The sequence below is a fragment of the Hyperolius riggenbachi genome, chromosome 1 (genome assembly GCF_040937935.1).
Source record: "Hyperolius riggenbachi isolate aHypRig1 chromosome 1, aHypRig1.pri, whole genome shotgun sequence".
Classification (NCBI taxonomy): domain Eukaryota; kingdom Metazoa; phylum Chordata; class Amphibia; order Anura; family Hyperoliidae; genus Hyperolius; species Hyperolius riggenbachi.
Window position 1 is genome coordinate 369932772 of NC_090646.1, and position 26013 is coordinate 369958784.

At 43.1% G+C, this 26013-nt stretch overlaps 1 protein-coding gene across 2 annotated transcripts in view; it reads left to right on the plus strand.

Moving 5' to 3' along the window:
* Nucleotides 1-26013, plus strand: part of SUSD1 (sushi domain containing 1) — a 274290-nt gene that overhangs the window by 81978 nt on the left and 166299 nt on the right. For both annotated transcript variants that reach the window (XM_068234304.1, XM_068234305.1), the window contains 6 exons: nt 7496-7675; nt 12659-12838; nt 13752-13849; nt 15763-15952; nt 20256-20344; nt 25056-25242. In XM_068234304.1, the coding sequence (XP_068090405.1) occupies nt 7496-7675; nt 12659-12838; nt 13752-13849; nt 15763-15952; nt 20256-20344; nt 25056-25242 (924 nt within the window). The remainder of the gene's footprint in view (nt 1-7495; nt 7676-12658; nt 12839-13751; nt 13850-15762; nt 15953-20255; nt 20345-25055; nt 25243-26013) is intronic.

Consider the following 26013-nt stretch of genomic DNA (forward strand, 5'->3'; position numbering starts at 1 on the left):
AACCACCATACTGAGCCTCCCCCCTGTGTGGCGAGCGTAGGTGTCCGGAGTCAACCGCATGGAGCACTATATATCCAAGTTGAGAGTGTAGAAGACATACTAACATAATGCACCCCATATGTAACTAACGCTGCCCCTAAGCTGTCCAGACAGGACCATGATGGTGTTGATCTCTCTACTAATACTAAGTTTAACCAAAGATGTTATTGTTATTTAAATTCAGGCAAGGCTTTCTGCATTACGCTTATCAGTTCTTATATCTGTTTGTTCTAAACTTACTTAAGCCGACATTAAGGGTGGAGGGAGGCGGGTTCACCACTCCTTGACACAGGACATGGTACTCTCTCTCCCCAATAGGATTTTCCTGCTTTTGCAGGTGATACTATGGTTGTTAACCTACAATTTAGATATGTTTATGGTACCGCAATATAGGGTACAAAATGTAAAATACATGCAATTTGATGTGAAAACACATAGGGGGTTTCTTTGCTTTTTCTTTGTAGTAGTGCGCTCACGGCGGCCATCTCAAAACAGGAAGTCGATATGGCACATATGAAAATTATGACCATCAATGCCAAAGGCCTTAACATCCCCCAAAAGAGGCGGGTCTTGCTTAGAGATGCTTGGAGACAGAGAGCACAGGTTGTATTTATACAGGAGACACATTTCAAAGGACCTGACCACCCTAAAATTCGTGACAGACGCTTCCCCGTCTCATACTATAGCAGCTCACAGACTGGGAAAACGAAAGGGACAGCTATACTCTTAAGCAGTACGCTCCCGCTCGTGGAAATAGATCTTAAAACTGACCCATTGGGACGTTTCATCCTTTTGAAGTGCTCAATCCTAGATCAGAAATACACCCTGTGCTCTGTTTACGCCCCAAATAGTGACCAAGATAGGTTTCTTCTGAGGTTCCTCACAATCTTGGACTCCTTTGCTGAAGGCAGCATCATTATAGGAGGCGACCTCAACGTAGCTCTTAACCCTTCCATAGACACCTCCCAGGGGAAATCAAATGTAGCTCATGCTAGGCTAAACAGAATGAAGGGAGCGCTGCATGAGAGACAGCTAGTAGATACCTGGCGAGTAACGCACCCTCAAGTCAAGGACTACACTTTTTACTCCACAATGCATAAGGTGTACACTAGATTGGACTACATATGGATCTCCCACAATCTCTTGACCGAACATATATCTTCCGAAATCGGAGTGATCACATACTCAGATCACGCTCCAGTCTTTACAACTCTTAACTGCAAATCTAAAAAAGACACTCCATTCACCTGGAGGCTGAACATCTCCATGATTCATGAGGAATCTAACAATACTAAGATAACCAAACAAATAGAAGATTACTTTGAACTTAATGATAAGGATGATGTTTCACTACCTACCTTGTGGGAGACCCATAAATGTGTCCTACGGGGATTCCTGATTAAATTAGGTTCTAAACTTAAGAGAGAAAGGGGAGCCATAATTGAACAACTATTGGGGGAAATTCGCACATTGGAACGTAAACATAAATGCCATCCCAAAGAATCTGATCTCCTACATTTGACAGAAATCAGACATAGACTGAACAAGATGCTTCAGGACTCTGCTAAACTGGCAGCGCGCAGATGTAACCACATGTTCTATCTGCATGGAAATAAATCTGGCAGGTTATTGGCAAGGGCCCTGAGGCAACAACAACAAAAAACCTATGTTTCCCAATTGATCGATTCCAGAGGGGTGAAACATATCAGAAATAAATCTATTGCAAGTACATTTAAAGCCTTTTATCACAAATTGTACAACCTAACGCAGGACGGCACAAACCCACTTAAAGAACCCCGTCATTCTCTGATACAAGAATACCTGACCCAGGCAAATATGCCTAAATTGACAGAGGAAGCGAGGACCTCATTAGAGGAGCCGTTCACTGAAACTGAGATACAAAAAGTGATCATGGGTTTAAAACCTGGGAAAGCCCCTGGGCCTGATGGCTTCCCTGCCGAGTATTATAAAAAATTTAAAAATCACCTAATACCATATCTCTGCAAACTTTTCAACGCAGTGGCTGGGGGAGGGGAGGGGTCATCTCTTCCAAAACAGGCCTTGGAGTCGCATATCACGGTTATAATTAAACCCCAAAAAGATCCCTCATCCTGTGGGAGCTACCGCCCCATATCTCTCCTGAACACAGACCTAAAAATCTTTGCTAAGATCCTGGCAAACAGAATGGCAGAACACATTCCGTTCCTGATACATTGGGACCAGGTGGGGTTTATACCTCAGAGAGAAGCCAGGGACAACACTATTAGGACAATAGACCTGCTCCAGCTTGCCCGGTCAAAGAGTATACCTTGTATGCTACTTTCTACGGATGCCGAGAAGGCCTTTGATCGGGTAAGCTGGAGCTGGATGAGGGGGGTGCTGGGACATATAAATCTAGGGGATCGGATGCTGTCCTGTGTAGGAGCCCTATATACAATTCCAAATGCTAAAATAAAGGTAAATGGCACTTTCTCAGACTCCCTGGATATCACAAACGGTACTCGGCAGGGATGCCCGCTCTCCCCATTGATTTTCGCACTGGCACTGGAACCGCTCCTCTGTCAGATCAGGAATAATATTGACATCACAGGACTCAGCGTAGGGGAGACAAATCACAAAATTGCAGCCTATGCTGACGACCTTTTATTTTTTTTGACTCGCCCCTTGCTCTCCCTGCCCAATCTTCTTGACGAGTTCACAAGATTTGGAAGACTCTCCTTCTTTAAAATAAACCCAGACAAGTGTGAAGCCTTTAACGTGGAAATACCACCAGAGATGGAACACTCTCTTAAGCGTAATTTCCCGTTCAAGTGGAACAGTCAGGCCATTAGATACCTAGGCACTAATATCACAGATTCCCCTTCGAACCTCTATTCCCAAAATTTTCCACCAATGCTACGTAAAATAACGACAGACCTACAAAAATGGGACTTTCCTCATCTATCTTGGATGGGAAGAATATCAGTGTTAAAAATGAACGTAATGCCTAGGATACTGTACCTTTTTCAGACGTTACCAATTGAGATGCCCCTCTCGTTCTTCCAGCAAATGCAATCTATATTCAACAGGTACATCTGGAGACATAAACCCCCTCGCCTGAAGAAAGATATTTTATATTGTTCTAAACAATTAGGTGGACTGGCAATGCCATGCGTACGACGTTACTATGAGGCAGCTATCCTGACTCGAGCAGTTGACTGGCATAGACATAGCACTTGTAAACAGTGGGTGGAAATAGAAAGATCACTCGCGAATTATCCAATTGAGGACCTGCTGTGGACTAATTTACGACCCAAACTCTCTTGGAATCTCCCATATTTAGCTTATAACACAGTCTATGTCTCCTATAGAGTAAACAGACATTTGCAAATAGCCCCCTTCCCCTCTCCTCTATTGCCAGTGTCTATTAATCCCAAATGTGGTGTGATGGGGGATGGGCTCCCAAGCAATAGAATATATAAGGAAAGGAATCTACGCTTTAGAGACATGTGTGAGCGGGGCGCCTGGGTCTCTCTCTCGGTACTCAGGGAGAAACAAACATGTGCAGATTTAAAATGGTGGGAATACTTCCAATACAGGTACCTCATGTCCTCGCTAGAGTTACACCCTACACTGCTGAGACAACTAACTGAATTTGAGGCACTGTGCTCGGGGGAGGGACTTAGTGTAAAAACCCTTTCAAAAATTTACTCGATGCTGTCTATGTTGGCGGCCCCTCAAATGCTCTTCCTGGATGCGTGGGAGAGGGACCTGGGTAGGTCCTTTACACAAGCACAAAGATCAAAAATATGCATCTACACTCATAAATCCTCAAGAGCTGTCAGAATACAAGAGGCTAACTATAAAATACTTACCAGGTGGTACTTTACCCCGGTCAGATTGCAAACTATTTTCCCAGATAGGGAGGATAAGTGTTGGAGATGTAAAACACATAGAGGGACTTTACTTCATATTCTTTGGGCCTGTCCTCTACTCACGGATTACTGGGGAAAAATCGAGAGACTATTAAAAGCTAATACTAATAGAGAGGTTCCCTTTGACCCCGGTTTCTATATCCTACACTGCAATGATTGGTCTATGAGAGGTTACAAAAACTCCATTGTTAAACACATCCTCAATGGAGCCAAATGCTTACTGCTTAGACACTGGGGTGGAACAACGATACCTGGGAATGAGGAGCTGGTTAAAGAACTAGACACCATTGAATTAATGGAAGATCTGTCGTTTGCAGCTCTTAACAAAACAGATATATACAAGAAAATATGGTCATATTGGAATTATTTTAGACATTCAGAGGAATTTGAAATAGCGCTTAATGGGGGATTGGGATAAACTCCTTGTACCCATTCCTAGCCTATGGTTGGCTATTGATGGTCGGACTACATACTAACCATTAGACTCCTGTAATCAACATTTTTTCTTATCCACTGAGAGGTCGCTGTGAGTGCATGATACAAGGAAAGGGGGGAGGGGGGAAGGGAAGACATAAGAGAATCGTATGCATATTTGAATGTACTTCGGTTTAAGGCATAAACGCATATCCTACTATTTTTTTTTTTTTTTTTTCATATTGACAAAGAGGAAGAGTTCATCATCTTTGGACTTTGTTTGATATATTGACATTTAGACACCTATAGAACCCCAATCTGGAGTTTGCTATTGATCAGACAACTCGCTGTAATGTTTACAGAAGAACCTTTCTGAAATATTGTCTATTATGATTAAGAAACTGTAATCCTTAATGAGTGTACACTTTGTAAAATGTTCTCCTTATTATTTGAAATAAAAGATTAATCAAAATGTAACTAGACAGTGTGTCCCCCAAAACATTTATATTCAAAAGCACCTATGAGTAAAATAATATTAAAAAAAAAAAATAGACTCCATACTCACCTTCTAGCCCACTGGCAAAGTCTAAGGTGCCAGGACATCTGTGCCTATAGGCTCCTGTGAGGTAATTCCGGGCTTGGGTTCAAGACGGATTCACTAACTTCAAACTCCTGTGGAAAAGGAGCCTTATAGGGAAGCTTAAAGTGGATCCGAGATGAACTTTTACTCATTGCCTAATTGTGTTCCTTTTCTATTGTTTATAGGGCATTCCTCAAGCCAAATACTTGTTTTGTTTTTGTTTTAATACTCTAATTCCCTATAAACTAAACAAACCACACCCACAGGTTTTCAGAGAGCCAAGGCACTTTCAGACAGTAGCAAGGGCTCATGGGAGCTCAGTCTGGGCAGGAGGAGCGGGAGGACAGAGGAGGGACAGAGGCAGAGGAGAGGAGGGAGGAGGAGGGGGGGGGGATTAGGTTTTTTTGCTCAAGATGCAGATAAGCCTGCCTCTGTGTAATGTTTACAAACAACACATCAGAATCAGAATCAGAATCCATTTATTTCGCCAAGTACAATGTGAGTTGTACCCGGAATTGATTTTGGCACAAACAGGGTCGGTGATGGTACAGTATTAGATATACAGTGGATACATACAGTACATACAGATGCATACAGTAGATACAATGCATATTCAGGCAGAGTGTAGCATATAAGGTATAGGTAAAGGAACCGTAAAAGATAAACCCAAGGGAAAGGACCGGGGGATATTCCGCTGCCGTCCATGGCACTCAAAACGCTTCTGCAGCGATACTTTGAGTCAGATGTCTCCCGGTTTATCCTGGGAAAAGAGAGAGATGAGAGGAAAGAGAGAGAAGGAAAAATAGAGAGAAAGAGAGAGAGCAGTGACAGTGAGACCCGTTAGGATTGCAGTGTACCCAGTAAGTGTCCCGATTGGCTGGCTTTGCGTAAGCGATCCGCTATGAAGGATCCATGGCTGCTGTCATAGTATCACAGGAATAAATGATCATATTCTATTAAAGCTGTTTGCAGCTAGATTTGCTGTGTAAACCATCTAAACTTTAGATAAGATATATAGACAAGTTACTTGTTATAGTTAGTTTTTCATTTCGGATCCGCTTTAAGTGACGTGACACGATGAGATAGACATGTGTATGTACCCAATGCCAAGCACACAAATAAATATGCTGTGATTCTTTTCATCTTTATCTACCTGAAAGAGTTAATAATCTACTAAGCAACTGGAAGTTTTTCTCCAGTGGGGACCCAGTCTACTACTGATAAGGAATTACAGCCATAAAATACTTTGCTAAGAAGCTCAGTTCTCTGCCAGGAGAAGATAGATAAAAAAAAAAAGTTCAGTAGTTCATATATTTGAGCACTCTGAGACACAGAGACAGACTGTTACATTCAGCTGAGACATATCAATAAATCTGCTTTTTTAAGTTTTTAAAGAGAGTCTGAAGCGAGAATAGATCTTCAGACCTCATAGCTAGCAGGGGCATGTGTGCCCCTGCTAAAACGCCGATATCCCGCTGCTTAACGGAGGTCCCTGTCCCCCCAAATCCCCTCCGTAATGCGGGGGAGCGCTTCCTGGTTGGGGCAGGGCTAACCGCCGCAGCTCTGCCCCACACGCGTCTGTCAGACGCGTATCTCCGCCTCTCCCCCGCCCCTCTCAGTCTTCCTTCACTGAGAGGGACGGGGGAGAGGCGGCAATGCGCGTCTGATAGACGCGCTGGGAGGCAGGGCTGCAGCCGTTAGCCCTGCCTCCAGGAAGGAAAATTCTGCGACCAAAATGACGACCAAGGTTTGCGGGGGGAGGGGGTTGGGGGTGAAGGGACCCACGTTAAGCCGCGGGATAGCGGCGTTTTAGCAGGGGCACACGTGCCCCTGCTATATATGAGAGCTGAAGCGAGATTTAGTCTCGCTTCAGTGTCTCTTTAAAGGGAAGGTCCAAGCAAAAAAAAAAAATGAGTTTCACTTACCTGGGGCTTCTACCAGCCCATGTAGCCATCCTGTGCCCTCGTAGTCACTCACTGCTGCTCCGGTCCCCCGCTGGCAGCTTTCTGACCTCAGAGGTCAGGGCCGCATTGCATACATTTTTACGCATTCCAGCTAGTGCAGGAACAAAAATGTATGCGTTGCACCACTAACGCGTAAAAATGTATATGTTAATGTTCCTGCACTAGCGGGAATGCGTAAAAATGTACACAATGCGGCCCGGACCTCCGAGGTCAGAAAGCTGCCAGCGGGGGACTGGAGCAGCAGTGAGTGACTATGAGGGCACAGGATGGCTACATGGGGCTGGTAGAAGCCCCAGGTAAGTTAAACTCATTTTTTTTTTTTTGCTTGGACCTTCCCTTTAAACATAACATAAAACTGTGGGATATCTACCAATCATTTTTAGATATAGGTTGATATGATTGTTTATTTCATCACTTTGTTTACAATTAAGTTTCACTTGACAGTCACCATATCCCTCTTACTACAAGGTTCCATTGACGATTATGAATAATGTATTGTCTTGTGTTATTTATTTCATTGAAGGTTATTTTTAAAATCCCCTGCTCAATAAATGACTGCACTGATTTACTTTCTTTTCATTTAGAAATTAACTGTGGACAGCCACCCTCACTGAATAACACAGACATGCAGTGGAATGGATCCGCAAAGCTGGGCAGTGAAGTACGCTATACCTGCCGGAAAGGCTTTTATAATCCAGAAATGGTGCATGTGTCAAGATGTGCTTCCAATGGTTCCTGGGAAGAAACAACCTTCTCCTGCACAGGTAATGCACGCCTGCTATGTTTATTAAAACTTGCCAATGCTTGTTCTGACTAATCCCGATTCATTGGTACTAGATAGCAGGGTCAGGCTGCCCTAGTTTATTACTAGCAGAAAAAATGCAGTTTGTGTTCTAATGCTGTGTGGCGGGGTATACTGAAGTGATTTGAAAAGGACAGAGGAAGCTAATTGCTTTATGATGACATATTCAGTAAGTTATGTCTTGTGCTCTAGTACAATAATAGCTAGATTAAATGTTTTATGTTGCTATTAGCATAAAGCGGCTTATTTTGGTCCTACCTTCAGTGGGTATAGAAAAAAAAACATCTCTTCTTCTCCATCTACATTAAAACAGAATAGAAAGTTAAAATAGAAGTATTCAGACCAGTGCAGTTTCTAGGCTAAAATGCACCCAGGGTGAGGGTGTAAAATCTGCGCCCCCCCCCGAGCAAGGTATGGGTGCCCGCAGTATAGGTTAGCCAGGTCTAGTTGCACTTAGTATAGGCCCCCCCAGTATAGGTAGCCAAGAATAGGTACCCCAGTATAGGTAGCCAGGCATAAGTGAGCCAGTATAGTTGCCCCCGCTATAGGTTAGCCAGATAGGTGCCTCCAGTATAGGTAGCCAGTATAGTTGCCCCCAGTATAGGTTAGATAGGCAGGCGCCCCTGGTATAAGTTAGATAGGTAGGTGCCCCAGTACAGGTTAGCTAGGTGGGTGCCTCTAATATAGGTAGCCAGAATAGTTGCCCCCAGCATAGGTTAGATAGGTAGGTGCCCCCAGTATAGGTTATTTAGGTAGGTGCCTGCAATATAGGTAGCCAGTATAGTTGCCACCTGTATAGGCTAGCTAGGTAGGTGCCCCCAATACAGGTTAGATAAGTGCCCCCAGCGTAGGTTAGATCGGTAGCTGCCCCTCAGTGTAGGTTAGATTAGGTAGCTGCCCCCCAGTGTAGGTTAGATAGGTAGGTGCCCCCCAGTATAGGTTAGATAGGTAGCTGCCCCCCAGCGTAGGTTAGATTAGGTAGCTGCCCCCCAGTATAGGTTGATTAGGTAGCTGCCCCCCAGCGTAGGTTAGATTAGGTAGCTGCCCCTCAGTGTAGGTTAGATTAGGTAGCTGCCCCCCAGTGTAGGTTAGATAGGTAGCTGCCCCCCAGTGTAGGTTAGATAGGTAGGTTCCCCCCAGTGTAGGTTAGATTAGGTAGGTGCCCCCCAGTATAGGTTAGATAGGTAGCTGCCCCCCAGCATAGGTTAGATTAGGTAGCTGCCCCCCAGTATAGGTTAGATAGGTAGCTGCCCCCCAGTGTAGGTTAGATAGGTAGCTGCCCCCAGCGTAGGTTAGATTAGGTAGCTGCCCCCCAGTATAGTTTAGATAGGTAGCTCCCCCCCAGTGGAGGTTAGATAGGTAGCTGCCCCCCAGTGTAGGTTAGATTAGGTAGGTGCCCCTCAGTATAGGTTAGATAGGTAGCTGCCCCCCAGTATAGGTTAGATGGGTAGCTGCCCCCAGTATAGGTTAGATTAGGTAGGTGCCCCCCAGTATAGGTTAGATTAGGTAGCTGCCCCCCAGCATAGGTTAGATTAGGTAGGTGCCCCCAGTGTAGGTTAGATTAGGTAGGTGCCCCCCAGTATAGGTTAGATAGGTAGCTGCCCCACAGCGTAGGTTAGATTAGGTAGCTGCCCCCCAGTATAGGTTGATTAGGTAGCTGCCCCCCAGGGTAGGTTAGATTAGGTAGGTGCCCCCCAGTGTAGGTTAGATAGGTAGCTGCCCCCCAGTGTAGGTTAGATAGGTAGCTGCCCCCCAGTGTAGTTTAGATTAGGTAGGTGCCCCTCAGTATAGGTTAGATTAGGTAGCTGCCCCCCAGCGTAGGTTAGATTAGGTAGGTTCCCCCAGTGTAGGTTAGATTAGGTAGGTGCCCCCCAGTATAGGTTAGATAGGTAGCTGCCCCCCAGCGTAGGTTAGATTAGGTAGGTGCCCCCCAGTATAGGTTAGATAGGTAGGTGCCCCCCAGCGTAGGTTAGATTAGGTAGGGACTCCCCAGGATAGGTTAGATAGGTAGCTGTCCCCCATAATGGAGGGGGGAGCCGGAGCCACGGGGAGGGCAGCCCGACCTCTCCCTCCCTCTCCCGGGCCGCCCTCCGTGCTCCCCCCTCAGATGCAGAGCGAGCAGCCAGGCAGGAAGCGCTGTATACAACATACCTTCCTGCATTCCAAGCGCTGCTCTCTCGCCGCCGGTCTCTTCCTCTCTCTGCCTATACGATGATACACACGCTGCTTCCGGAAACAGGAAGCAGCGTGTGTATCATCGTATAGGCGGCAGAGAAGAAGAGACTGGCGGCGAGAGAGCAGCGCTTGGAACGCAGGAAGGTATGTTGTATACAGCGCTTCCTGCCTGGCTGCTCGCTCTGCATCTGAGGGGGGAGCACGGAGGGCGGCCCGGGAGAGGTCAGGCTGCCCTCCCCGCTGCTCCGGCTCCCCCCTCCATTACAGCGCCCACCTCCCACCAGCTCCCAACAGCGCCCCGGGCGACGGCACGGGCCGCACAGCCCTAGAAACGGGCCTTTCAGACACCACTTCCCTACCCACCCTATCCCCCCCCCCCCCCCCCACACACACACACAAAAATCAATCACTGAGATGGATAAAGAATCACCCCCTCCTACAAATTTTGTAAACTCAGTCAGGTGTAACCAATCTCCTTCTGCACTGCACACAAGGCTAACTTGTGTCCGCTTGTGATCATTTTAATCATTTTGATTCATTCAGCATATACACAGCTATTCCTGGAGCATTCTGGTGCTTGATAGTGAAACTGAAAGCAAACAATCAAGCATGGTCGGAAAGGCACTGTCAAAAGATCTTAGGAATAAAGTTTTGGACAGGCACAAGTCAAGAAATGGATACAACAAATTTTAAAGACTTCATCAATCCCTAAGAGCTTAGTAAAGTTGAATAACTGAAAAGTGATTGGTACTATTAGGATCCTTCCTGGATCAGTCAGTCAAAGCTACATGGAAAAGTGGAAAGGAAACTAGAGGTGCATACACACATCAGACTATAGTCTTTGGAAAATGAAAGATCACAGACCAATCTTACCACCCTTCATGTAGTATGAGAGCCATACTCTACACAGTCTTTTCTATGGAGCTGAACTCCACATCAGAACAAAATCTTTGCAAGATGCTGCACACACAGATGCTGTACAGACACAAGAGATCAGTATCTGCTAAAGATCTGTTCCTGCCAAAAATCCATTCCTGCAAATTGCAACGATAGTCTATGAGATCGGCAGATCATCATACACACATGATTTAACTGACATTCATCTGCAGATCAAGCAATCATCCGCAGATCTGAAAATCCATCCTGGTGGATCTGATCTGCAGATGAATGTCAGTTAAATCATGTGTGTATGATGATCTGCAGATCTCATAGACTATCATTGCAATTTGCAGGAATGGATTTTTGGCAGGAACAGATCTTTTGCAGATACTGATCTTTTGTGTCTGTACAGCATCTGTGTGTGCAGCATCTTGCAAAGATTTTTTTCGGATGGGGAGTTCAGCTCCATAGAAAAGACTGTGTAGGTATGGCTCTCATACTACATGGAAGGGTGGTAAGATTGGTCTGTGATCTTTCATTTTCCAAAGACTATAATCTGATGTGTGTATGCACCTTAGGTCAGAATTGCTACGGAGAAGCCTATGGCAACTTTGAAGCATTTATAGAAATGTATTGGCAAAGAGTAGTCATGGGAGCACAGAACGACATCACAATTGTGGTTTGTATGTGGGTGTTGCAGCAAGAAAAAGCCACTCCACAAGAAGTGCCATACTGTCTGCTGCATAAAAGCATTTTAAAGACTCTGAGGCAAAGTACTCTGAGACAGAGTGGAAAAATGTGTTTTGATAAAACTAAAATCAAATTATGTGGCCTCAGCTCCAATACAGCATGGAAATGGTAGCATCCTGTCGTGGGGGTGTTTCTCTACAGTAGGGACGGGGGCACTTTTCAGAATAGAAAAAGAAAATGGATGGTGCAAAATACTGTCAAATTCTTAAAGGAGCACTATAGTGAAATTAGCAAAGCAAAAAATAAAATAAAAAAATATCCATACTTGTTAATGAAGTTGTAAGAATAATAATGGTTTAATTGAAAGTTAAAAATTAGTCTGTTTAAAATGTTTAAATTGTTTAAAAGTCTGATGGCAAATCCTCTTACCGACAGACTGTAGATCAGTTTATTCTTGCCATAGGGAAGGAAACATGAGGGATTTTCTAAAAAGAATAGATCACCCTTTTGGTCAGTAGAATCATTGTTGCAACATCCCAATGTCATCTTCGGCTTCTACGGGAATGTTAAGGTGCCAACTTTTTCTAACAACTTTTCGTCCGATTTATTGTTTGAACAACAAGTCATTCAGACATCATGTACACATTGACCAACAAAGCAGCTGATATGCTAATTTACCTAATTTACATGTCATTTAACCAACTTGATAATGGACAATAGACTGGATTGAACAATGGACTAGATTAAATGACTGATCAAACAACTTGTTGTTTGAACATCTATTAGAAAAAGTTGGACGTGTGTACATATCTTTAGTATTTTTTGAAATCTAGACTGGCCCTACTGCAGCGTAGCACCTATAGGACCTCAACCTGATACTCGCAGGCACAGCCGTGGACAGTCGGCAATGTGTATTGAGCATGTACTTTGTACTGTGCATGTCTTGTCTATTTCAGTGATTTCAAATTTTTTCTTATAATTTTTGTTTTGGAGATGCTGCTTTTATATATTTCACTTGGCTGTTGCATTTATATTTCACTTGGCTGTTAGAAGTTACATTCATTAAATCCAGCTGAAAAAATGTTTTTGAAATGTCTTCATTTTAGGTTGTAAAATAACAAAATATGAATTGTCTGACAGTTTATATACCCACTGTACATATTTTTGCCCATAAATAATTCAGTTTTTTTTTCTATTGGAGAGGTTGACTGTGGAATTCCTTTAACCATTGAACAAACTGACTGGCTGTGGAATAACCAGAGCACTATGGGAAGCTATATTTACTACAGATGCAAGCCTGGATTTAAGGATAATGGTGAAAATACATTTTCTCAATGTCTGGCGAATGCTACTTGGGAACTTCTCAATCTAACTTGCACAGGTACTTACTATATATTTGTATGAATTTGTAAGTAGAACTAAAGTTATGATTTTTACATCTTTACAGGTGACTTTTGAATTGTATGCTTCTTGTTTTGCATGTGAGTCTTGCATCATGGAAGCAAAAGTGCAGCCTCATTCTACCACATACCAGTTCGGCAAAGTCGCAGAGGTTGGCTTAGTAATGTGGTTAGAAATCTGCCAACCTGACATGAAACAAGTCTCTTAATGTAAGGCAGGCTGGTGGAAATGGGGCTTTCCAGGGCCTGTCTATACCACTTTCCAAACACATGACCATAAGGCAGCCACTTTGATTGCAGCTTGGCTACTTTCATGTTGATTACAAGCTCTCCTTGTGCTATATGCACTCCGACTTCTGTCCTCTTGCCAGAAGGCTTCTCCCTTTGTTGAAAACTTCTCCTAGTCGTCATCTTGCTTGAAGAGCACCTGGGTACGTCTGTCCACTACCACTCATCTAAATTCCTGCTTCCAGTCCCACCTCTGTTCAGAGATTCAGTTGGGGTTTTTGGTGGACTTACATAGCTGACGTGACTGGCCACATCAGCCGTAACAGGACAATCATGGTTGTAAAGAAATAAAATTACATTTTTTCACAGTTTTGTAAAGTCAGTCTACAAACTTAATTGGAGGGATGATTTAATGACAATTCAATAACAAAATAATTTGTGTAGTACCTATATATTTTATTGCAATTGATTTAGCGAAAGTAAACTTTAATGTAAGTTTTAGTTGTAAGATCTTTCTAGACACATGTATGATCAGATTCCTCCTGTCCTTGGTACATTATGTTACAGTATTGCCGTCTATATACCAATCAAGTACCATTGTGATCAAAATTTTAGTTTTTTTTTTATTATTTTCACATCTTAAACACTGTCTAAAATGTCTTTTAGTAAAAGAAGATCTAATACGCAATTTAAAGATTCTCAATGAAACATGTCTGAAGTGGACAACAAGTAGCGATCTGTTTGGCCGGGAGTTGCAATATCAGGTAATAAATACATTTTATTTTTTATGCAAATGTCTATAAAGCCAACAATCATATACATAAAAACATCAAACCAAAGAGAGAAAGAACCTGTACACAAACACTGCACCACCAAATAAAGTATACAAAATGACAACTTTTATTGAACAATAGAAAAATCCATGCCATAAAAACATCTAAAAAGAGGTAAAACCCACTAGAAAACACCTATGATAATGTCATAGAACCTCACCTCTAATTACTATCAAATACCTGTGCTGCATAGGAAGCCCAAAATTTAGGCTCAAAAATTGAGCCCCAATAATGGGCAAGCGACCCGGGTCGGACTAATAAGGAAGTTACCTGTGATACCCAGTGTTTGGTGCTCAAAGGAATAGGTAGAAACCCACAAAGGAGTAAAGTGATATGCTCAAAAAACAGATCATGTATAATTATAAAGCGCTTCTGTGCCTCCCTCTACCTGCAACTATCACTGCCTCACTTACAACTTGTGGTGTCCCTGGGCTGGTATAGTATACTATTTAACTTTTCCTTTACCTGTCACCAGTTACTGTGTGCCTGCCCACCATGATATATATTTATCACTTTATAATTAGACATGATCTGTTTTTTGAGCATATCACTTTACTCCTTTATGGGTTTCTACCTATTCCTTTGAGCACCAAACACTAGGTATCACAGGTGACTTCCTTATTGGTCCGACCCGGGTCGATTGGCCATTATTGTTGCTCAATTTTTGAGCCTCAATTTTGGGCTTCCTTTGGAGCGCAGGTATTCGATAGTAATTAGAGGTGAGGTTCTATTTATAACATCATCATGTGTCTATATAGGTGTTTTCTAGTGGTTTTTACCTCTTTTTAGATGTTTTTATGGCATGGATTTTTCTATTGTTCAATAAAAGTTGTCATTTTGTATACTTTATTTGGTGGTGCAGTGTTTGTGTTTACCTTAACTGTGCTGTACTATTGCACGCCTATTGCATGTGGGAGTACTGATGTCTTAACAAACATTAACGTATACATAAAAACATCAAGAACAAATACAAATCTTCCAATCATGGGGAGGCCTGATGCATGTTTTACTACGGTAAATAGTTGCCTCACTAAAGGCTTCATCGCCGTGATTGTGTTAAATGCATGAGAAAGAGGTGGCCAAACCATGCAGTAAACTCATAGTACTGTCAAGACCCTCCTTAAATAACCCATCAACACTGAACAATTGTTAAAGAATATCTGATCCGAGGCAACGCTACCTAAAGTAACACAGAGGAATGTTCATGCTGGAACCACATAATTCTTTGTGTTGTGCATTCCTCTCCTCATTCCCCCTGGTCCCCTTAATCACTCCCTGAATATGTGAAAATGTGACTTTTGTCTAAAGTCAAATTGTCAAACAAGAAGAGACAGGCTTATCACAATGTTTTTCTCTATCACTCTCCCAATTCCCTCCTCTTTCTGACCCCTAAAGGGGGTGAATGGGGCATGGAAGAGGAGGGATGTTTTGTCACTGTAGTTGCAGAAAGAGAGATACATTAAAATAGTAGTGACTCCTGCTTTCTTTTACCTCCCCTCTGACCTTTCCCCTCAGGAAGTATTTGTGCCCAGCCGTAAGTTCTGCTAATGAAGCAAGTAAAGTTCACAAGGGAGGTAGATAAACTCAAATGACATCCCAAAGAAAGCTAGTTTAGCATTTATCTGACCTCTTCAGAAGCTATGCAACAATAGCATAACACAGAACATGTGTATGCCAGTTAATGGACAATAATTAGAGGCTACAGTGCAAGAAAATATATATAATAATCGGTTATTGGAGGTCATGCTTTTGACAACGAGACTGTGCTGTCCCATTTCTGTCACTGAGTTACACTTTTCTATAACACTGAGAAAGTGACCTGACTTTTGTTTTCTATGTTACAGTTTATTATATCTGGAGTAAGGTGGCATGACAAAAACTTTGTGGATGAGAAGATGTTCAACCTGTCTACAAAAGATGAAAATCCGGTTGTGTGTCTGGAATTACTTCCAAAAACTAATTATACTATTACAATAACAACTGTTTCTACTGAGCTTCCAGCGGCGACACTAAATGTAACACTGCTGACAACTTGTAGGTAACAATTTATTTCCTTCTCCTCTGTTAACAAATATACTTGGAGGAAATAGCAGAGGACTTCTAAACATTCAGGTGCTAAGGCCAAGGCCATATTTCAGTTCTGTGTGTATTCCAAATGGCAAAACACCAGTTGATTTCCCATGTGGGCAAATGTCCTCACTAGATTGGGAAATATTAAGTAGCCTGTTTCCATTTTTTCCTCAAAAAGCAATCAGAGCAGGAAGACATCATTATATAGCTTTCTGCTGGCCATAGTAGTTGAACAAAAGGTGGAAATTCTGATTTTATTTACCTTAATGTGTACCTGAGATGGGGGACTAAAAAAATGAATACATACCTATGGCTTCCTCCAGCCCCCTTCAGGCTGTTCACTCCCTCACCGTCCTCCCCGGTCACCTGGATCTTCTCTAGTCAAGGCCAGTTGCTGCATGCACAGTCAGACTGCGTGCTTGCCCTCATCATGATCCCATAGCTGGGAGCATTCTGTGCTTGTACAGTAGTACTGCGCAGGCGCAGAATGCTCCCAGCAACGGGAGCTCAAAGTGGAGCGTGCGCATGGCTGGGCAGCGCATGCACTGTACTCTCCAACTGGAGGAATTACTGGGGCAGCTAGTGGAGGATTGGCGAGGGAGCGAACAGCCTGAAGGGTGCTGGAGGGAGCCCCAGATATGTATACATTTATTTAGCCCCCATCACAGGTTTCCCAGAGCATACTTTGTGGACAGCTAATATGTAGATTAATGTAGGAAGTTTTAAATCAGGACGATACCATTTATTTGCTCAGTTAAAGAGTAAGTGTAAGCTTTGAGCCAATAAGCCTTCATCAGACTCTATTCCTGTAGATTTACAAAATTTAGAAGACACAGCTTATACACATTTATAGCTATATAATATATTTCAATATTCTACTGTCAGGCTTTGTTATAAAACATAATGATCTTGAAAATAATACTGGTAAGTTTATTGGTCTCCCCCAAATTTGGTTTAATGCCTAGTACACATGATGCGATTTTTAGGCAGATTTCCTGCCAGATTATATCCAATATGTCTGATCTAATTCCGATCGATTTTCCAGAAAGTTGATCAAAATCAGATCGGACATGTTGAATATAATCCATCCGGCAGGAAATCTGCCTGAAAATCTCATTGTGTGTACTAGGCATTAGACAATGTTAGGGACATTGATCTATCACTATGCTAGATATTTGGCTGTTCCTCTGAGGTCAGTCAGTAACGTGACTCGGTAAATGAGCTGCAATAGATTTCAGCACTGGATGAATGCTAGATAATGATAATACATAATAATATTTACAAATATGCTTACAGGCATTTCACAAACACCTCTTTTCACAAGTGCCTGACAAACTTCAGGCACTTGTGAAACAACTGACAAGTTGTGTACTCACTATAGATAAAGCTCAGTCAAGGCTGCAGAAAAGAACCACCTTTTCTGGGGACCCAGCGTGTGCGCAGCAGACCCCGCCCCCCAGCCACTCATCTAGAGATCAGCCTGGCGGAATGGCTTATAACCATTTTTCACAAATATTGTCCAGTCATCAGTAAACAATTTCAGACACATCTGATATTGCTCATTGCACAATGTAACTGTATGTCTTCTTTGTTTGTTTACTACTTATGTCCCTGGGACCCCACATTAGACCCCACAGCATAGTGGCTCAAGAGCTGTGTTCAGTGTACCTAGGCTTTCTCCATTACTCTGACATGGATGGAAGACCCCTGATTCTCTCTCCCTCCAGCATGTACAGTGGGATGCAAAAGTTTGGGCAACCTTGTTAATCATCATGATTTTCCTGTCTAAATCAGTGGTTGTTATGATAAAAAATGTCAGTTAAATATATCATATAGAAGAAACGCACATTGATATTTGAAAAGTGAAATGGAGTTTATACGATTTACAGAAAGTGTGCAATATTTTGTTGAAATAAAATTAGGCAGGTGCCTAAATTTGGGCACTGTTATAATTTTATTGATTCCAAAACCTTTAGAACTTATTATTGGAACTCAAATTGGCTTGGTAAGCTCAGTGACCCCTGACCTCATACACAGGTGAATCCAATTATAAAAAAGAGTATTTAAGGGGGTCAATTGTAAATTTCCCTCCTCTTTTAATTTTCTCTAAAGAGTAGCAACATGGGGGTCTCAAAACAACTCTCAAATGACCGGAAGGCAAAGATTGTTCACCATCATGGTTTAGGAGACGGATACAGAAAGCTTTCTCAGAGATTTCAGCTGTCTGTTTCCACAGTTAGGAGCATATTGAGGAAATGGAAGACCACAGGCTCAGTTCAAGTTAAGACTCGAAATGGCAGACCAAGAAAAATCTCGGATAGACAGAAGCGACGAATAGGGAGAACAGTCAGAGTCAACCCACAGACCAGCACCAAAGACCTACAACGTCATCTTGCTGCAGATGGATTCACTGTGCATCGTTCAACCATTCGGTGCACTTTACGCAAGGAGATGCTGTACACGAGAGTGATGCAGAGGAAGCCTTTTCTCCGCCCACAGCACATACAGAGCTGCTTGAGGTATGCCAAAGCACATTTGGACAAGTCAGCTTTATTTTGGAATAAGGTGCTGTGGACTGATGAAACTAATATTTCATTATTTGGGCATAACAGGGGCGTTATACATGGAGGAAAAACAACACAACATTCCAAGAAAAACACCTGCTACCTACAGTAAAATATGGTGGTGGTTCCATCATGCTGTGGGGCTGTGTGACCAGTGCAGGGACTGGGAATCTTGTCAAAGTTGAGGGACACATGGATTCCACTCAGTATCAGCAAATTCTGGAGACCAATGTCCAGGAATCAGTGACAAAGCTGAAGCTAGCCGGTGCTGGATCTTTCAACAAGACAACAACCCTAACTATTATTAACTGCATGTGAAAATAACTACAGAGGAGGTAAATTAACTACAGAGGAGGTAACTTAAGGAATGAAGAGATAAGATAACTCTCTCACTGTGTGGTGGTAAGTTTTCTCTTGCCTTATTATCTCCAGCATGATCTTAAGCCTCATCTACACGCGTAGATGAGGCGGCGATCCGGCGGCTCGATTAGCCGCCGGATCGCCTCTTCCGTGTCCCCGCCACGTCCCCGCTCGCCGTGCGTGCGCCGGAATCAATACCCGCTCGATTCCCGCTCGTCCCCGCGCCGCGCCGCTTATCCTCCGCTTGATTCCCTACCATTGTCCCCTCGCGGGGAACGAGCAGGGAATCGGCGGTAGCAAGATTCGACCTGTCGGATCTTAGCAATCGAGCCGCATTAGCGGCTCAATTGATAAGGAACATCGTCGCTGCATCTACGTGTGTAGATGCGGCTTTAGTGAATTGAGGCCATGGCCTCAATTCACTAAGATCATGCTGGAGATAATAAGGCAAGAGAAAACGTACCACCACACAATAAGAGAGTTATTTTATCTCTTCATTCCTTACGTTACCTCCTCTGTAGTTAATTTCACACGCAGTTAATAAACAGCCTGTCTTTAACTCTGGAGTTATTCTAAGGATTGAAGAGCTAACTTAAAGACAGAAGAGTTAACTTTAGGTTTGCCTGAGGTAAAATGTTTCCATGCCTCATCACCATGGTGATCACTCTAGAAACGTTATTAAAGACAGGAGATAAGCTTAGTGAATTGAGGCCATTTTTTATTGTAATAACCAATGATTTATCATGACAGGAAAATCATAACAATTAACAAAGTTGCCCAAACTTTTGCATTCCACTGTGTTAGCTTGCATCAGGTAATGCAGAGAGCCAAGGACTTGGGAAAGAAGAAAGGGTGATGTGTTTAGATCATCTGCATCCAATCACTTTATACAGGGAAATCTTGAACTGAACTGCTGGAAACAACATAAAAAAAAAACCAATCAAAAGTCGCGCCGAGCTTAAAGATGGCTGCAGACAATGGGACCTTTGTATTCTTCCACTTCCTCTTCCTGTTCTCTTCTACTGAGACTGTACAGGATACAGGATTACACTCTAGAGATTTATACAGTCAACTATTTGCCAGTGACATTTCTGTATATTGTAACCCTGTAATATTGTTATGTACAGTATTTTTGCAAGTTTAATAGGCATCTTCATTTTACCGGCTATGTAAATATAGTTTACCATGGCAACTTTGGAAATGCAGAGTTCCCTGAAAATAATATTTACGTTTGAGCAAGTTAAGTTTTAGTTGGCAGTAATAATCACACAGTTTGAATACTGTGTGTGCTTTATTAAGATAACACTGTTTTAAAAAGTAACCCAACTGTGTTTGGTCAACAGCAAAACAAATGTTTGGTAACATTACCTTGTTTAACGACTCGTGTCTGACATGGAAAAGGAACTCTCCAGCCAGACTGGAAGTTTATACGGTAAGTACATTTCTTATATAGGAATATACTGTAGTACTTTGTTTAAAGAAGATCTTACGCCAAGCATTGAACTTCATTCCAATCAGTAGCTCATACCCCCTTTCCCATGAGAATTCTATAGCTTTTGTCAAATAGATAATCTGTATGGCTGATATTGTGGTGAAACCCCTCCCACAGTGTGAGGTCATGACCATGGTCCTGACGGTTTCCTGTCTGTAAACCTTGTTGCATCGTGGGAAATACCAGCTTTTTACAACTTCCAAGCAAGCAATATCTCCCTGTGTGCGTAGAACTTTCAGTAACTAACATGTCCCCAACAGTGATACATTTCAGAATGTAAATCAGGGAAATGAAAGATTTTACAATTGGCAAACAGTGACTAAATACACTATGAATGAATATTGTAAGAAAAAAGCAAGTTTATTCATTATGTTATTTTCACTACAGTTCCTCTTTAGAGCATAGGGCTAATAGTATCATATGCCTTCTAAAATTATAACTGATCTGATGCATGCAACGTCTCATGAATTTGTACTTGTATTTTTTCTCACCTTAACTTTTTAAAGCATTTTAAGCTAAGTATTTAGTAAAAATAAGAAGACAACAATATTAAACTATTTAATTCTAGGCACTGTTTTTCATACTCTTTTCCTGGTGTGCACTGGCATATTGTATAAATCAATGTTTCTCAACCTGCGGTCTGGGGCTACAGTGACAGCTGTCAGGGGTAACCCTATGTATAGTATGATGACTCTCACCCCCAGGTGACTTAGTGAAATAGTTAGGTGCAAGCATCTGGATGGCATACCTCCCAAGTTTTGATAAGAAAGAGGGACACTTAAGCTACTCCCATGCCACACTGCTGGCTGCTGCTTTAGTCTGGACCGTGACCACTTCAGGATGTGTGTAAGGAGGCCAGAGAGGCTAATGGACACGATTGTACTGCTGTTTCCAGTACTGTACGGCCATTTTCCAGTAGCCAGGTTTCTAATTGGCTGACCAAAAGAAGAAGCAGGCCATGGAAACTAGAGTGGGTGGAGAAGGGGGGGGGGATTTCTTGTGCACATCCAGAATGCTTTGTAAACTAGTACTGCAAGTGGCTGGACATAAGAGAAAACGAAAAAAACCTTTTTCGAAAGCTAAGTTAGCTAGTGAGGTGTGGTGGGAGGCTGCTAGAGATGACAGGGAGTCAGTGACAGGGTGGTCAGGTGGATAGGACACAGTCTAAACATCTTTAAAAAAAATCAGCAAGATGTATGTTTAAAAGTTGTTTGTATTTAACTTCCCCATGCTGATAGTCAGCACCTGGGAAATTGTCCTGCAGTGTGGTAGCTTAGCCAGGAGGCTCAGTGTTCCCAGCTGGTAACAAGTGCTGCTGCCTCTTCCCTTATTGGCCCATCCAAGTTAAATCTCACATAGGCTTTATGAACTAATCATCTAATGAGCTGTGATACAATAAATGCACAGGATACTGCAGTTCAATGTGATCCTAATGAAGCAAGCTCTATGTGTAGTATACTGCCTATCACACTGTAGTGCTTGTTTTCGGCTACTGCTCTATTCAATCAATGGATCAGGGCCAGCATATAGCACACAGCAGTGCAGGTGGCATGCCACCTGTGTGGTATGGTTTAAATATAGTCTTATACTGGGCATTGGCAGTAATATAAATATGTGATGTTTTTGTTTTCTAATAAACCTATCAGTCCTGAAATCAGCTTATTAAACCCGGTTCACACTGCCAAGCAAATGCAGCATATGCAGAAATGTGGGGGCTGTAACTAGTACAGTGAAGAAGAAAAAGAAAAAAACGAAAAAAAAACGCAGGGGTACCAGGAACCCTTATGGTGTATTATCTTCAGGTAAATGGAATAGAGGTAAGAGTAAAATATACTCACAAGTGTGGGTTGCTATAAAGGCAAACACTCGTACAGGCATGTAGGGAAGTCCCGTCCCCACTCGGTCTTTTTGATGGTTGGTCGCTGCTCCTTTGGAAAAAGGCTTCACTTCTCTTTAGTCGTGAAGGACCCCACTAGTGTAGTGGTACAAAGTCGTATTTCGAGAAGGATAGGAGGCACCCTTGTAGTATGTTCAAAGTTCCCTTTGTATAAAGAGACTCCACTTGGTAAAGAGTTAGGTAGTTTTATTAACATAAGCACTTTAGACAACGCGTTTCACGGCTCAAACCGCTTCCTCAGGTCAAGTTAAGGTGCTTCAAAAGTAAACAAATAAAATCAATTGCATGCTCAGTATTCAGTAAACTTAAAGAGTTACACTAGGTAACATGAATAGAGGTGTTTCAAAAGTAAACAAATAAAATCAATTGGACGAAAAGGTTACAATAGGTAACATGAATAAAAATAGATTCTAACAAGCAAAATGAACATGACAAAATAAAAATTATTATGCCAAATAAAAACATGCCCCATGGTAATACTGTAGGTGGATCATTGGGAGGGCATTTGTATCTAAACTTAGTTCTGTCAGTGTGGCTACAAACATATCAGTGTAGTGTCTGTATCATTAATGGAAGGGGACACCTGATATAAAAGGGCAGAGGGAATATAAATTGGCTGGAGGAGGTTATAGGAGGAGACTGAGTTTGGGTGTATGGATGCAGGGGGCTGCATATAAGTGTAGACCCAGTGACCAGGGGTTCAGGTGTAGGCTTATAGAGGTGCAGATGTTATCCTGCCAAGTGAGTCTCTGTTGGGGTCTAAGTTTTGCACTATATTTTTCTTAATTTTTTCATATAATTTCCCTTTTTCCCCATCCCCTCCTCGGAATGCCCGTTAGCTATGCCCTAATCCAACATAGCGCATACAGGCGCAACTTTCCATCCCTGACGTGTATCATCACGTCCATCTCCCCGGCCGCACCGCCCACTCTGCCGTCACTCCACCTCACCAGTCTCCTCCCACGGAATAACACAAAAATCTCTCTCTCTCTCTCTCTCTCTCTTCTCCTCTTCTCCTCTTCTCCTCTTCTCCTCTTCTCCTCCTCTCCTCCTCTCCTCCTCTCCTCTTCTCCTCCTCTCCTCCTCTCCTCCTCTCCTCTTCTCCTCCTCTCCTCCTCTCCTCTTCTCCTCCTCTCCTCTTCTCCTCTCCTCCTCTCCTTCTCCTCCTCTCCTCCTCTCCTCTTCTCCTCCTCTCCTCCTCCTCTCCTCCTCTCCTCCTCCTCTCCTCCTCTCCTCCTCTCCTCTTCTCCTCCTCTCCTCCTCTCCTCTTCTCCTCTTCTCCTCTTCTCCTCCTCTCCTCCTCTCCTCTCCTGGCCTAGCATAAGCCATACTACCATTATAATCAATTCGATAGAAAAAGTAGCATGATTAAGGATTTGTACTTTTTGAAAAGCATGCTTATATACCATAGCTGGGATTTGAACCCAGGACGCAGTGTGTAGTAGGTAGCTGTCTTACCCTCTAGACCATGAACCACACTACATGCTAAAGCTGGCCTAGCATAAACCATACTACCATTATGATCAATTCGATAGAAAAAGTAGCATGATTAAGGATTTGTACTTTTTGAAAAGCATGCTTATATACCATAGCATATCTATTGAATTGATCATAATGGTAGTATGGTACATGCTAGGCCAGCTTTAGCATGTAGAGGTGGGACAAGGTCCTTCAGCACCCAAGGCTGAGACAGCAAAGTGCGCCCCCCTCATCCCTCCCACCCCAGCCGTCACACACTGATTGCTATTACACTAAGAGGTGCCCCAGGCCCCCCCCCCCCCCCCAACACCTTAATCTCTACTTATCTGGCTTGCAGTCGCTGCCATGTATCACCTTTTCTTATTTCTTTCTGCTTCAAACACAATTGGGAATGACAGCTGAATGAATTGTGCACCTCCTCCTACACTGCGCCCTGAGGCTGGAGCCTCTCCAGCCTCTGCCTCGGCCCGGCCCTGAGTGTGGTTGATGGTCTAGGTGGTAAGACAGATACCTACTACCATGTAGTGTGGTTCATGGTCTAGAGGGTAAGACAGCTACCTACTACACACTGTGTCCTGGGTTCAAATCCCAGCTATGGTATATAAGCATGCTTTTCAAAAAGTACAAATCCTTAATCATGCTACTTTTTCTATCGAATTGATCATAATGGTAGTTTGGCTTATGCTAGGCCAGCTTTAGCATGTAGTGTGGTTCATGGTCTAGAGGGTAAGACAGATACCTACTACACATTATGTCCTGGGTTCAAATCCCAGCTATGGTATATAAGCTGTTTTGAAAATCTGCAATTCTCTACTTGATGATATAAGAGGATGGAGAGGAGGAGGAGGAGGAGGAGGAGATTTTAAAATAGCTCAGGAATACCGTCGGTATAAAACGGTAGCGGAATTTTCCAACCATGTCTGAAAACTACCTAACTCTTTACCAAGTGGAGTCTCTTTATACAAAGGGAACTTTGAACATACTACAAGGGCGCCTCCTATCCTTCTCGAAATACTACATATGCAGAAATGGTGCAGCAATGCATGCACTCACGATACACTGGTGTCCGCGCTGCAATGTTCACATTACCTGCCTTTTCCATCCATTTAGACATTAAGTAGGCTTACCAATACACATTATATGATTGCACCTATGTTTTGATAACATGCATTGTATATATGTATCCTGGCCAAACATGTTATTATTGGATGCATCTGTTATCAGGATCTCTCTGTTTCTGAATGATTAAACTTATGCATGTACTCTGTTTCCTAGGTGTTTATTCAAGGCAAAATCATACTTCCAGAAGGATTATTCCACAATATACTGTTTAACTTTAGCACTGAAGAGACTTCTCCAGTTCTTTGCTTAGAACTGCCCCAAACAGCAGAATATATGATCAATATTACTGAATCATCCACAAAGCTGTCTGTATATGTTACTTTAAACATGACAAATAATGGTTAGTATACAACAGCACTTCCAACACTTTATTCTTTGCTTGGTCCATGTGCCCCCTGTGTTAGAAAAAAAATCCACTTAAGGTAGCCACACACTGGTCGATTTGCCATTAGATCGACCAACTGACAGATCCCTATCTGATCGAATCTGATCAGAGAGGGATCGTATGGCTGCCTTTACTGCAAACAGATTGTGAATCGATTGAGCCTGAAACCGATCACAATCTGTTGAGCTGCTCCTGCCGCCTGTCCCCCCCCCCCCCCGTATACATTACCTGAAGCTGGTTCCGGGTCCTCTTCTCCGCGTTGCACCGCATCCCGCACCGCACCGCATCCCAGCGTACACTGTGTCACTCCGTGACCAGGAAGTTCAAAGAGAGCGCCCTCTATTTGAACTTCCTGGTCACGGGAGTGACACAGGAAGTTATTGTACGCTGGGATGGAGCAGGAACAGAGCGGTGCAGCGCGGAGAAGATGCCCGGGAGCCAGCGTCAGGTAAGTATACCTATATCAGATCGGCGGCCGCTAGCGACGCGCTCCCTACCCGCGGGCGATCGACGGTAATTTCCCGCACGGCGCGATCGACGGACCGATCCGATTTTGGGAGGAAATCGGATCGGCGGGTGCGTTTAACGCGAACGATTGGCAGCAGATTCGATCCCAGTGATCGAATCTGCTGTCGAACAGCGGCAAATCAGGCCAGTGTATGGCCAGCTTAATACCAAACACCCATACTGCCAGCATCTATTATGGGGCCGGTTCACTTAAAGGGA